The sequence below is a fragment of the Elephas maximus genome, chromosome 24, assembly GCF_024166365.1.
Source record: "Elephas maximus indicus isolate mEleMax1 chromosome 24, mEleMax1 primary haplotype, whole genome shotgun sequence".
Lineage (NCBI taxonomy): Eukaryota > Metazoa > Chordata > Mammalia > Proboscidea > Elephantidae > Elephas > Elephas maximus.
In genome coordinates, this window is record NC_064842.1 from 45006492 (window position 1) to 45020792 (window position 14301).

The following is a 14301-nucleotide window of genomic DNA, read 5'->3' on the forward strand; positions in this document are numbered from 1 at the left end:
GAAAACTGCTCGGCATCATAGCCACACACAAGCCCCTTCTGACAGATGGGTGATGGCTGCACATGAGGTGTATTGCCCGGGAATCAAACCTAGGTCTCCTGCATGGGAAGCAAAAATTCTACCACAGAACTACCAACTCCCCCATGACTGGAAATGAATCTGTTGTTAATTCCGTCCCTTCCACTGGGAGCCAGAGCTCTCTAACAGGATCGTGTGAAAGGGAGTTGGTGTGATAGGTTACATTGCTCCTGGACTTCTGATTGGATTGGCCAACGTGCTCATGCACTGGGGCTGGGGGAGACTGTACATGACCCCCTCCCAGGATGCTCTGAACGCAGATCCCAGCAGGCTCCCACGGAGTAGAGAAGCACTTGCCCAGCTGAACCATGGAAAAATCTGTCACAAAGAGAAGCAAAGCCCTTTGCAAATCCCCTTGTGCCAACTGTGCTCCTTGCTAATTAGCCTAATGGGAAATTTGTCCCTCGCAGTCTGCAGAAAGATGCTGACTTCCCACTGCCCCTGACAAGTGGGTCTGAGTAACTGAATGTGATCAGTGTCTGTGAAAAGCAAAGTTCTCCAGTCTACCTCAGTCAGCCGACATCTGCTCTTGACAGGTTCAGAAGCACTGATGAATTGCCACACTTTGCTTCTTAGCAGCCTCGTTGGAGCCAGAGTCCAGTTTCTGCTTCAAATGGCTAGATAAAGGAGGTCTGGTTGCATAGTGGTTAAGCACTCAACTACTAACTGAAAGGCTAGCAGTTCGAACCCACCAGCCTCTCCACAGGAGAAAGATGTGGCAGTCTGCTTCTGTAAAGATTACAGTCTTGGACGCCCTACAGGGTAGTTCTCCTCTGTCCTGTAGGGTCCTTAGGAGTTGGAATTGATTCGACAGCACACAGCAACAACAACATGGCTAAATATGTATCTTGGGGCACTCTTGGGCAATAAAGCAGTTCCTCTGGCGTTGGACGGACTCTGATTTCCTTAGAAAAGTGGGGGCAGTGCAGTTTGGCAAGATGATGGCTCTCTGGTGCTTGCTCTTCTCAGTTTCTCCTGGTCTGGCTTTGCCGGGCCCAGGGAAAGAAGTTGCTCTTACTTCTCCCAGCTTTCCCTTCATGGCTAAGCTGACATTCCCTTGCCACCCTCTCTGAGTGTCCTATTAACTCATCTGTGCTTCCTTTACAGCGGCAGGATCCCGTATAAGGATATGTACAAATTAGTGCGGGTGATCTCGCCTCCTCTGGGCCTGGGAGAGAACTGCCCCTACAGGGTGGCTTGCAAGGTTTGCCTCCCAGTCCCCAGCTGTGACTGGCAGTTGGACGCAACATCTAACCCCTCCTGTCCTCCGTTGCTACACCACCACTGCGCTACACAAGGGAACCTTTATGTTGCTTTCCTTTGAGTTTAAAGAGGTCCAAACACTCCCAGAACCAGCAGCTGTTATATAAAGAAGAGAGGTGCATTTTGGGGGAAGGCAGAAGTGAGTTAATGACTTCATGATGAAGGTTGCTTGGATCTCTTTCACTTTTCTTACACAAGCACACACTTGTACACACACATGCACCATACACTTTCTGCTGCACTTCAGTCTATAGGTTTTACGAGAGGACCTTTCCCTCCTCTAGAGAGTGCGGAAGTCTTTTCACATCAGCAAAGAGTTCTGGTTTCCCTTCACTGGAGGCAGAGAATCCCTCATTTGGGCAAAGTGACATCATCATCCTGTGAATAATGTATCAAAGTATGGTTCCAGGCATCCCTGCTTCTGCCCACCCTCCCAGCTCCTGGGGAGTGTGACCTGGAGGGATAGAGGACAGAGAGGAGGTGAAAAACAATAATCAGGGAAAGAGGTGAGAGTAAGTTTAAAGAGGCATAGATTCAGTGATATATGAAGAACTTAATAGTTCAGAGGATCTGGGAAGGTCTCCATAGATGAGAAAGGGCTACAGAGCAGATCCCTTGCCTTAGGGTTCTGACGTATATTATTGTGACGGGGCTGTGGGGTCTGTCATATTTGCCAAGTCACTGCTTGTTGGTGAGACCAGAGACATTGCTCAGGACCTCCCTCTCCAGCTCTTGCTTTCCCTGGGAACGCTCTAATATTCCAGCAGCTCTGCCAAGCCCCCATCCAAAGCCAAGCCTGCTAGATAAGAAAACTCTCCGGGTGCTACAGGAGGGAAGCGTGTTCTCCCTGGGGCATAGCACAGCCCAGGCAGCTGGAAGAAGACATAGGCCCAGGAAGGAAGCCAGCCTGGGCAATGGCACGGAGCTGAGTTGGGATGGGGACACAGTGATTCCCATACTCGGGTGGCCAAACAGCTGCCTCTGCTGAGACTCTTTAAACTCCACCCTGGTGAAACCTGCAGCCGCATGTGGGGAGAGCCGGGAGGACAGCATGGCATGCAAGAGGCTCTCCCCCCTCCAGGTGTTGTTCCTCTGTCCCCAGCATGCCTTTGACCTGGTGCATGCTGGGGAATCACGAGCACTCTTCTCCACAGAGCCAGGTGGAAGCGACTGGGCCGACCCTTGGATCAGCAACCGCAGCCCACCACTCTATGCAAGATGCTGCCTCCTGCTGTACGCGCACCACAGAGGGGGATACACGATGTTCTGCCTGTGGGTTCAGGGCAAGAAAAGGCCCGACTTCCAGGCCAGCGCCGCAGTCCCAGCCAGGGCCAGAAATTCCAACCCATGGCTGGAGCACCGTCTATCCGGTTTATACCACTCATGCACAGCCCTGGGAATTCAAACCAGCCTTGTGTTTTATTGGGGATGGATGAAGTGAAGCCAGGGTCCTGCTGACCAGGAGAAGAAAATGAGTCCTAATGCACGTGGAGTTAAGGGACCTGAGGTTCCCATCAATGTTCCCGGGTCTGTGTGGGGTGTGGTATAAACCAGCACCAGGATGGAGTCACGTGTATGATTTGCCTTGATTAACAGGTTTCCTATTCTTTTCCTGTTTGTCCATTTTGTTTTGTTTTTCTTCTCCTGTCTTCTGTATTATTTTGTTTGTTTTTTTGCTCCCTGGGAATGCCTGTTCTCCTCTCCCTGTCTGCATCCTCTCCCCACTGCCTTTCCTTTCCCTGCCACCCCTCCTGCCCCGCCACCCCACCCCATCCCAACTGCCCCCCGCCCCATGAGCAGTGGCCGCATCCATTACACTGAGATGTATGAAATGCTGACTCTCATGTCACCACCGCTAGGCCTCGGCAAGAGATGTCCCTCCAAAGTGGCATATAAGGTAGACCACCCCTTCCTTTGTTCTGGGCTAGAGACCAACAGGAGATGGGACCCAGTGTGGGGAGGCCAGAACACGGGGTGGAGCCCGGGCTGGGGAGGCGGAAGAGGGCACTCAAGAGAAAAAACCATGATGAGACTGAAGAGTCAGGAAGGTTCACAGAAGAAGGATGAAGTCTTCAAATAATACAAAGAATGGTTTGCAATATTATTCCAAGTTGATTTTTTTTTTTCCTTTTTAAATGTGTTATTCTGTGTTTCTTTAAGTGTGTGGCTTCTTGTGAGTGGATTTCTAGAAAGGAAGTGTTAAGTGGTGTGTTCCCTTTTAGAGGAGACAGAGTGGTGGCCTGTGGGGTAGCATGTATGGGCAAGAAGGAATCCTACAGTATAACAGCTATCAGAGGTTATAAAAAGGGAAGTATCTTCAACCATATAAATTAAGGAAATAATGCAGAAATGCCTCTGAATGTGGTTCAAGAAGACATTTTTAGGAGAGAGAGACATAGCAAATTTCTTCCTCCATAGCTTAGGAAGGAACGATGGCATAGATTCCTGTTAGGTATAAGAAAAAAAGGAACATGTCTCGTATCCCACAACAAAGGCAGGAATGCAGCTTCCTTCTCCCATTAGCCCAGCTACCCAATTATCTTGGAAACAGTCAAGGGAAAGGCTGACGATGGGCACAAGTTGCCTTCAGTATTAGGTCCCCTCCGTGGCACAGCTGAGTCATGGGGCCTGGCACTGGAGCTGTGGGTGGATTCTCCGTGGCATGCTCAGAGCAGCAGTGAACATTGGGGCTACCTGCCTTTGGGGTACTCATAGCTTTGGGGCCTGGATTTTTTGCCTCCACGTATTAGTAATAGTTACTGTTCATTCCCCTTGGTTTTTTAAACTGACCCAGAACTCTGGAGCTCTTTCATTCACTTAGGAATACACCATAGCGATGCTATCACTTCTCTAGAAGTTTAAAGAAGTAGGAGAGATGGGACTCAGATACAAACAATAAATTGGCTTTACGTTCTAAGACGCCATGTTTGTGAAATTGGTTTAGGCGAGATGTCCCCGTGGAGCATTAGAGACCCTCCATTAGGAGGAGACACTTGCCTCCCAGCCAGACTGGTGGTTCTGCCAGAGGACCTTCTGCTGCTATCTTCAAGTTGTCTAGCTCCAGAGAGCATCTCATTGAACTTGGGCCATCAAGGCAACCTCATCCACCCCAGTCCATGGCCCCTCATGCACAGCTTAAGGGCTGGCATCCTTTTTGCTCAAGATGGCCACATCCAAAAGTACCAGGTGGTGGAATGTGGCCCTGAGTTCTTTGCATTCCTGGGATGAGGCTTGGTGGGAAAAAGGGTGTGGGACTGGAGGAAAAATTCACAAGAATTCCAAAAGCAAGATACTCTCTGGAAAGTGGATTTGGCCATTTCTGTTTGGTCCCTTACCTTGGGTGAAAGGAACAAGGCCTGCCCACTCTGGTCCTGCCTTTGTCACCCTTCTTGCATTCTCATCACTCTGCACTCCTCATCCTTCTTCCCCAAGACCCTGTTTGCACTCTCCCCTTTTCCATCCTGTCCCACCTCATCCTTTGGATAAGCTGTACTTATGCATGTTCAACCATGTGTTGGCAAATGGCATCTTTTCAAGACTCAAAAAGGGGGCACCAGGATGCATCTCTTAAAGTCAGATAAGCAAAGCAAAATCTTCCCCCTCACTGCCTTTCCATCCGAGGTTTGGGGTGTTCATGGGACAAGTAGAAATGTGGGGCTGCCTTGAAATGGGGAATGGAGACACCTCCCAGAGCTGACTCCTTTCCCTGAGCCACTTCTTTTAGAAATCATTCCCCATCCCTATCAAAAACATTCTTAGGACTATGGGGGAGTCCTACAGAATGACTAGGGAACCCTGTTCCCTTGGAATTTGGCATCATTCCCTAGGAAAAACAAAACAGCAGCAAATAAGCCTTAAGCGAGAAGTAGGGCTAGTAGGACTGGGAAAGGGGTGGGGAATCCTTGCCCTTCTTTTTTGTCTGTGCATTTGACCTCTGCACTTTTCCTCCCTTCTCACCAAGGTGTCTTTCGATATTTTTTTTCGCCTGCTATTTGTTTTCTGTCTTTCACACAGAGATTGGTCCTGATGAATATGCCAGTAGCTGAGGACATGACAGTCCACTTCACCTCCACACTTATGGCTCTGATCCGGACAGCCCTGGACATCAAAATTGCAAAAGGTAAGCTCAGGAAGGAAAAAAAGAAAGGGAAGAAGGGAGAGGAGGGAGGGAGGATGGGACAGAGGGATTCTGGAACAACTCACGGAGGATGCTTGAAGATGGAGGTATTTGCACTTTCACCCACTGGACTAATCACACCACAGTACACTGGCCTGGAAATCCAATGATTCAGGCCTTAGTTTCACCTCTGAGACTCCATCACTGTAATATTTGCCATTTCCTCCTGGTAAAATGAATGGCTTGATGATAATAAAGGTTCTTTCCAGCTTTGACAGTATATTATCTTCAGTGCCAAGTACATAGTATGTGTCCTAGAAGTATTCGTTTATTGAACAGGTGAATTCTAATTATGTTCTTTATTCTACGGTATCTTTTCTCTAACGTCTCAGAAGGTGTCTGTGGCAGGTGCTATTATAGAGGCCACAGTGGTCCTTTGCTTTTCTGGATTTCTAATTCAGTGGGTTAGAGGAGAAAAGGTTTGCTATTTCCAGATGGACTTCAGCTTTCCTGCTCCTACCAAATGCAAATCCTTTTTAAAATCAGGTCACTCAGACTATGGAGACAGAGTGTGGCTGGAAGGATATCCATACATATAATGAGGCAGGGGAAGCTTACTCGTGGCGATTTTCATTTTCCCCTCTGATGTGTTGAGCACCTGGGAGGCTTTTAGAAGTAGTGAAGGAAGTTGATCTTAGTCGCAGGGCCTCAGATCTCTGTGGCAGGGTATCACGGAGTCACTGGAAGTGGAAGCCAAAATGTGTTCAGCTTCTTCAGCAGAAAGACCTGGTATTGAAGATCCCCCGTCACTAAACGCCAAGAATTCCTCTCAGACTTGAGGTGCCATGCTGAGTCAGCTCCTACCTCCACCTTCTCCCTCAGTCCTTGTTATTTCTGTGTCGGTTGTATTTAATTTATTAATAACATATCTTACTGTTCGAATCCGCCAGGCGCTCCTTGGAAACTCTGTGGGGCAGTTCTACTCTGTCTTATAGGGTCGCTATGAGTCGGAATCAACACGACGGCACTGGGTTTGGTGTTTTTTTTTTTTTTTAATCTTATTCTAGGTGGTGCAGACAGGCAGCAGCTAGATTCAGAGCTACAAAAGGAGACCCTGGCCATCTGGCCTCACCTGTCCCAGAAGATGCTGGATCTGCTTGTCCCCATGCCCAAAGGTGTGGTGGCTTCTCCTGGGTATCTGTGTCACTGTGGGTCGGGCATGCTAAAGCCACGTCTTTTGGGGAACACTGATTGAGCAAGGAGATAAGGAAAGGCTGCTCTTTAATCCTGAGAAATCAAAATCCCTCAAAATTCTTCATGTCACTATTAATCAAAAAATATTTTCTTAAAAAAGGTACTGTGGTTACAGATGAAACTTGAGTGCATAGCTCTCTTCCTGTGCATAATTGCTCAGTGAATCCTCATGCAGTTGGCAAGGGGTATTTTTACATAGACATGAAAACCTGTTAGAGTACTAGGTGATGCTCATTAATGTATTCTTATCATCAATATCATCACTGTCCTTGGGTTTCCGTGTCTGCTCCTTGAGGACAAAGATGGGTGGCTATTCACTTTACACTCTCTGTGCCTAGCATAGTGCCTGACCTTTAAGGACAGTGGGTAAATGAGTGGTGCAAACCTGCTTCAGAGAATAGGTGACAGGGCTTGTGAGGCATCCCCTCTCTTTCACCTGTCTTCCCCCTGTTCACATCATGCCACATTTGTGTTTCTAGCCTCTGACCTGACTGTGGGCAAAATCTATGCAGCAATGATGATCATGGACTACTACAAACAGAGTAAGGTGAAGAAGCAGAGGCAGCAGCTGGAGGAACAGGTGAAGGTCAACTGCAGCATGGCGCATGGGTGGAATGTGAGATACTTTAGAGCCACAAGGAGTCCCACGAGGGCTCCAGCAGAGACAGGCCTGTACATCCCTGGGGCCTGATGCCCTGCAGAGGCTTAGAAGCAGAAATTAAAGGGCGCAGAGCCCAGGAACTTCCTAGTGGGATTGGAAACTATGGGCCCGGGAATGATGGAGCAAAGATTAAAATAGTCAAATGAAAAAGATAATCGGTCATTAGGACCCTTGGGGCCAGTGAATTTATGTTAATGGGGGAGGGACAACTCAGAAAAGGAGGGTGAGAATGGTTGCACAACTCAAAGAATGTAATCAGTGTCACTGAATGGTACATGTAGAAACTATTGAATTGGTGTGTGTTTTGCTGTGTATATTAACAACAACAAAATAAATAAAATTAAAAAGGTATCAGACATGATTCTGTTTTACTGAAGTAAATGGTTTATCCCACCAGTAGCAGAACCCACAAAGCCATTGAGTTCCTTTTTGCTTCTTCCCACCTTTTACGCAGAAAAATGCACCCATGTTCCAGCGCATGGAGCCCTCATCTTTGCCTCAGGAGATTATCGCTAATGCCAAAGCCCTGCCTTATCTCCAGCAGGACACTGTCGCAGGCCTGTGAGTATCACCAAATGGACACGGCTTTCCTGCCTGCTTTCTGTCACCCCTGCCACTGTGCAGACATGTAAACCTAGTGACCAGAAGTACCAGAGAAATTATATTAAGTCTGAGCTAAATCAATCCTTTTTCTAAGGTTGAGACGACTTCATTTTATATCTTAAAATGGCTATTCAGCCGGCATAGGAGAAAAGCAGACCAAGCATGTTCAGTACGGTGGCCCATTCTGGGGGCAGTGAGCACTGTGAATGGAAGAGGGAAGCAGGAAGCTTTGACTTGTTTTTATTGTACTAGGATCTTAGTTGTAGTTCCGTTGTGAACAATAATCATTTTCTAGTCTAATTCTTGGTTACGGCTGCCCTGCAAAACTAGCGTCCTGCTAGGAAATATAACTTCCCTCACTGGGTGTGAATTCTTCTGTCTATAGGCAGCAGTGTTTGCTGAATGAAAAAGGGGAGAAGAACTAACAGTTACTGAATGCTTGCCCTAGAGTGGGCACTTGTAGACATACTATTTGCAGTATCTTCCTTCATTCTCACTGCAAGAGCCTACTATGCCTTAGAGTTATATATTAGTGTTCACACTGTACAAATGAAGAAACTGGAGGCTAAAGGAGATTAAAATGTTGACCAGAGTCTTATGGCTAGTAAGAAGCTGAACTGGGATTTAAAGCAGTTATTTCTAACTCGCTATACCATGGTAGGGGCCCTGGTGGTGCAGTGGTTAAGCATTTGGCTCCTAACCAAAAGGTCCGCAGTTCGAATCCCCCAGCTGCTCCTTGGAAACCCTACGGGGCAGTTCTCCTCTGTCTTATAGAGTCTCTATGAGTTAAAATCGACATGACAGTAGTAGGTTTGTTTTTTTATCATGGTAGGAGTTCTTGGATGGTGCAAATGGTTGGACACTCTACTACTAACTGAAAGGTTGGTGGTTGGAACCCACTGAAAGGTTCCTCAGAAGAAATGCCTGGCAATCTGCTTACTTGAAAACCTTATGGAGCACACATGGGATTGCCATGAGCTGGAATTGATTCGATGGCAACTGGTTTGGTTTGGTTTTGATATACCATTGTAGGAGTCCCTGAGTGATATTAACCCAGAGTGCAGTTAATAGACTCTGCTGCTAACTGAAAGGTTGGCAGTTTGAGTCCACTCAGAGACTCCTTAGAAGAAAGGCCTGCAAGCTACTCCTGAAAAATGAGCCATTGAAAACCCTATGGAACACAGTTCTATTCTGACATACATGGGATTACTGTGAGTCAGAATCAATTCATGGCAACTATTTTTTTTATTTTTATACCATGGTATCTGTAATGAACAAAAGACCTTAGATCGGGCAAAAGGCCTCTTTTTTTTTTTTTCCTTTAATGGAAATGAAAACAAGAAAATTAAAGAATTTTCCAATTCTTCCAAGTTGCAGGTCTTAGCCCCAATTTGGTCATTAATCATAAATGATCTATTACAGCATACATATCTCATCACAGCATTATCTTTCTGCTGTTAACAAGTATGTACGGAGCACCCAAAGGACATGAGGCCCTCTACTCAGTGTAAATGAGTTTTTGTTGTTTGGTATAACGTGATTCTAGCTCTCATGGAATCTGGAGCCAATAGAGACTAAACAGCACAATTTAAGTAGTTACCAGAACCAACCCCATGACCGGTGAGTCAATTCCAACTCATAGTGACCCTATAGGACAGAGTGAACTGCCCCAAGGAGCAGCTGGAAGATTTGAACTGCCAACCTTTTGGTTAGCAGCCAGCTCTTAACCACTATGCCTCCAGGGCTCCAAGCAGGAGAAGTGAAATCCAGGGCTTAGGAATGAGACCTCTATTGGAAGGCCACTTGAAATGTTTGACACCATTAATTTCTTTTGGCCTGTGGTCTTAGAGATCTGACTTTGGAAAGAAAGCTTTGTTTTCAGAAGTCACAATTCAGTACATTCAGGAGAGAAAAAGAGGACCAGAAACATGAGCAAAGCCCTCTGTCCTTTGTAGAAACAATTTGACGTGATGAGATAACAGAGTATGCGTTTTCCCTGTCTACAGAAAAGAAAATCAGAAAACCAAACCACATTGCTATCGAGTCGATTCCAACTCATAGTGACCCTATAGGTTAGAGTAGAACTGCCCCATAGGGTTTCCAAGGAGTGGCTGGTAGATTCAAACTGCCAGCCTTTTGGTTAGCAGCCAACCTCTTAACCACTGAGCCAGAAAACAAGTAGATATTTATTTTGGGGCTGTGCAGAAAGGGTATAAGGTGATATGGTTGAGGCAGTGGGGCCTTCTCATTGGAAGAGTTTACAGTGATTTTCACAGACCCCTGGCTTAGAAATAAAGACACACACCCCATGTAGATCTCTTTTACCCCCAGTGATTTGCTGTACAAATTAACCCCCAGCACAGGATCACTCCAGCATCTCTCCCGTACATTTATTGATTTATTCATTCGTTGATTTGACCAATATTTATCGAGAGCCAAGCTCTAGCACAGGCACTGGGGATTTAGCAGTAAACACGATCGCAGTCCCCGTAGAGACAAATCTTAAAAAAGAAATTATAAGAATGATAAAGGTTACAAAAACAAAAGGGATATTGCAGTGTTATGTAAAGGAAGCAGCTCACCTAGTTTGAGGGTTTAGAAGAGCTCCCTGAGGAAATAATGTTTGAGTTAAGACCCAAAGGCCAGCCTCTCCCAGAGAGGTGAGAGAAAGTGTGGTAGTGTAGGGAACCTAAAAACTGTCAGAATGACTGGAGCACAGGGAGCTCAGATGAGGATGTGGCAGGTGATGGGTTTGGACAGCTAAGCAGAGGCAAGGCCTTTGAGGGCCTAATAAGCAGGAGAGAGGTTAGGCTTTGTCCTAGGATAATGGGGTTGTAAGCATCAGAGTGATGTGATCAGATTTGTCCTTTGAAAAGAATATTCTGGAATGCAGTGTGGAGAAAGGATTGGAGGGGAGCAATTGTAGACTCAGGAACACCATTTAGTAGATTACTGCAGTTGTGTAAATCAACGATTGTGGTTTGGACTAAATGGGGACAGGTGGTCAAATTCGAGAGAGCCTTAGAAGGTAGAGTAGTTAGGAGGCAAGGAATAACTTGCTACATGGAGTAAAGGAGAGAGGAATCAAAGATGACCTTTGGGTTTCTAGTTTGAGCCCTTGGGTGGATGGTGGTTCATTTACCGAGGTGGGAATACTGGTGGGGATACAGGCTGGTTTCTCCAGACCACCTGGATCCTGTGTATCTAGAGCCAATGTATTGTTCAAGTAGAGACTGCCCTGGGAGAACCCAGGTGAACCTGACAGGCAGGGCCCTCACTGAGCTCACATCTGGTGGAAAACGAGGCATCATACAGCTAATTATTGGAAAGAAGAAAAGTTGTTATTTTCAGTGATGCAATTGCAGTTCTCCTAAGTGCAAGGAAGGAGAACACAGCATGATATGAGTGCATGGAACAGGGAGACCTGACCTGTTATCAGGTAGGGGGAAGGTTGGATCAGAGAAGATTTCCTTAACCAGGTGACTTTTAATAAGAATTTTGAAAGATAAATTCAATATAACACAGAAAGAGTTTGTTGGGGAGAAGAGGTGTGAAACAGAAGCATTCTGTACTCTGGAAACAGTATGTATTTAAGTCTTGAGGCAGAAAGAAGTCTGGCATGCTCAACTAAAAAAGACCTGTATGTCTTCAGTTCAGGGAGCAAGAAGAGCCAGGGGAGGCAGGGACCAGATCATGAAAGGGTGGAGCCCAGGTTTTGCGTTCAGGACTTTATCCTAAAAGCAATGAAAGCCTGACAAGGACTTTAAGTAGAAAGGCCATTAAGGTTCAAATTACTCAACTCTGTGAGGTCGTTCAGTGATTCTAAGGGGTCTGCCTACCTATGGGGGATTCTGCAGTTACTCATTTTCTATAGGACAAAAGGGGGATTCATTTCTTATCATAGCTTTTCTTATCTTGTTCCCAATTCTTCTCAGGAGAAGGCACACTGAGGAAAATGACTGACATTGAAGGAGACCATTTAAATATCAGATGGCTCTATAATAGCAGTTGTAAAAACTCAGCTAAAACCCTCACTGTCAGCAAGGGTCCAATTAGGTGATTCTCTGCTATTCTCATCTTTCCCTGTGATCCCAGTATAAGTAAGATTGTAAACCTGTTGCCTTTGAGTCAGTCCAACTCATAGCGACCCTATAGGACAGAGTACAACTGCTCCAGAGGGTTTCCAGGGCCCATAGGGTTTCCGAGGCTGTATTCTTTACAGACGGAGACTGCCACATCCTTCTCCCCTGGAGCAACTGGTGAGTTAGAACCGCCAACCTTTTGGTTTGCGGCTGAGCATTTAACCACTGTGCTACTAGGGCTCCTTTAAGTGAGATTGTATCTACTGATTATTTTTAAGTAATTGGCAATCCTTGCCCATGCCTCCAATTTTCTTTTCGACGCAGACTCACCTATTAAGTGGCTCTCTCTAGAGCATGACACTGGAAGAGATGGAGTTCCATCTCTCCCTCCTCGCTCTACCCCCCTGGTTAGAGCTGCTCTCCCACCACTGACTCTTGTCCCTCTTCCCATAACCATGAGCCCCTGCTGGGTTCTTGAACAGATCAGAATGGCAGCTGTTACTGTACTTGTGGCAGTGAATGGCAGTGGGAGCCACATTTTCAGGAAAGATTGACCACCTCTTTTCACCTAACTGACTCAGTGGATCCCATTGGCTAAGAGTGTCTGGAGGCGCTAAACAGTGGTTCAATAGCAAGCACACTATGACAGCTCTCCATTCTTTTATTCTCAGGCCTCTAAACACTTGGCCAACTTTGTCCCTGTCCTCTTACTTCATTACCATCTAAGCGTCCTCCTCTCCGTTTTCACCTCCTCAGAATCACCTGTTTCTGAAATCATTCGACCCAATTCATGAACCACAGGCAGTGTCTTTTTCAATAGGTTTTTCAACAAATGTTCGTTGAATTGAATTTAGTTTGGCCAGGGATGTTGGCACAATAAGACCATATTCTTACTGAGAGTGGGGAAAATTTTTTAAAAGACCATGACTGCTTAATATTTAAACAAACTGTTCGCTGTTTAAACTATGGCATTTTTCCGCCAAATGGGGAAACTGAGCAGAAACAGGTTTACAATCTTAGCACTGGTCTTCCATATGGTTGAGTGTGACAAATGATGTCATTTGTCACAGATATGCTAGTCACCAGCAAATGATGAATGGTTCCAAATGCAAGTTGGAAACAACAGTTTCTCTCTTCTCCAATGCATTTTTTTTTTTAATCTTCTGTCCTAGGGCTCAGACACTTGTAAGTTACCAGGCTTACAGGCCAGCCAAGGCTAAAAGGTGTTGCCCTTGCTGGGAAGAAGGTCTTGTCTGGGAGCAATTGGTAGTAGCAGATATGGCATGACTGTTTCTCTCTCTCTTCTCTCTCATATTTCCTCTGAATTTGACATCGCTTTTCAGGAGTGGCCGGAGTGGATACCCCTCGATGAGTCCACTCTCCCCGCAGGAAATATTCCAGTTGGCGTATATGGAGCCCACCGATGATGGACAGTTCCAGGAACAACAGTCTCTGGTGAATGAATGAGTTATATGACCCGGGAAATGCTTCCTTGTTTTCCTGATCCCTCCCACCCTCATTTTCAAATTATATTTCATAGTCATGATCCACCAGAAAAACCTTTTCCAGTAGTCCATCCAGTTACCCTGGGAACGTCCTGTTTTCACCCCTTTCACAGTTAAATTTCTCATGTTCTCTAACAGATGCTCACTCTTCAGGTTTTATAATCCCAGAGGCCCCTTACCTGCTGCAGGAACTTACACTGCTTCAGGCTAAGCCCCCATAGTTTATACCCCGATCATCAAATGTAGAAGCAAAAGTCACATATAAAATCTTGCCTTTGATACGGAAGCTTGAGATGAATCATCAGAGAGTGAGTGGCACCAGCTGTGCAGCTTAGTATAGGCAGTACTGCTCTTGAGAGCACAGGCATGTCCCAGCCAGCCCTCAGTGATGGCCGTCTTCTCGAGAACTTAGGAGCAGTGTAGGCAGTAGTGACTAGCCCTCTGCCAGGAGGTACAGAGGAGTCTCTTGCCTCTGCTCTTTGTGGGTTCAGGCAAATTGGGCCTTTGGGTCACAGTTCTACAAGGTCAAAAACATTCCAACAGGTCCTTAGAGTCCCTTTCCTGAGCCCAAAATGAATTTCCTATTAGCATAAGTGGTAAAATTCTCTAGAGACTTACTGAGTCAAGTTGAAGCTTGGAGAAGAGAGGGCAGATTGAAGTTTAGGTTTTGCTAATACAAAGCTAAAGTACAATTTCCAAACGTAAATGGACTTTACCATTACTCCTAGTTCAGAAGCC

The 14301-nt window shown here is 46.1% G+C and overlaps 1 protein-coding gene across 1 annotated transcript in view; it reads left to right on the top strand.

Moving 5' to 3' along the window:
• The window catches only part of LOC126066847 (voltage-dependent R-type calcium channel subunit alpha-1E), a 360842-nt gene that overhangs the window by 337250 nt on the left and 9291 nt on the right, over positions 1-14301 (top strand). Inside the window, exons 38-43 of the mRNA XM_049868254.1 lie at positions 3142-3238; positions 5356-5461; positions 6526-6633; positions 7192-7292; positions 7828-7934; positions 13402-13513. Coding sequence (XP_049724211.1) covers positions 3142-3238; positions 5356-5461; positions 6526-6633; positions 7192-7292; positions 7828-7934; positions 13402-13513 — 631 coding nt within the window. The remainder of the gene's footprint in view (positions 1-3141; positions 3239-5355; positions 5462-6525; positions 6634-7191; positions 7293-7827; positions 7935-13401; positions 13514-14301) is intronic.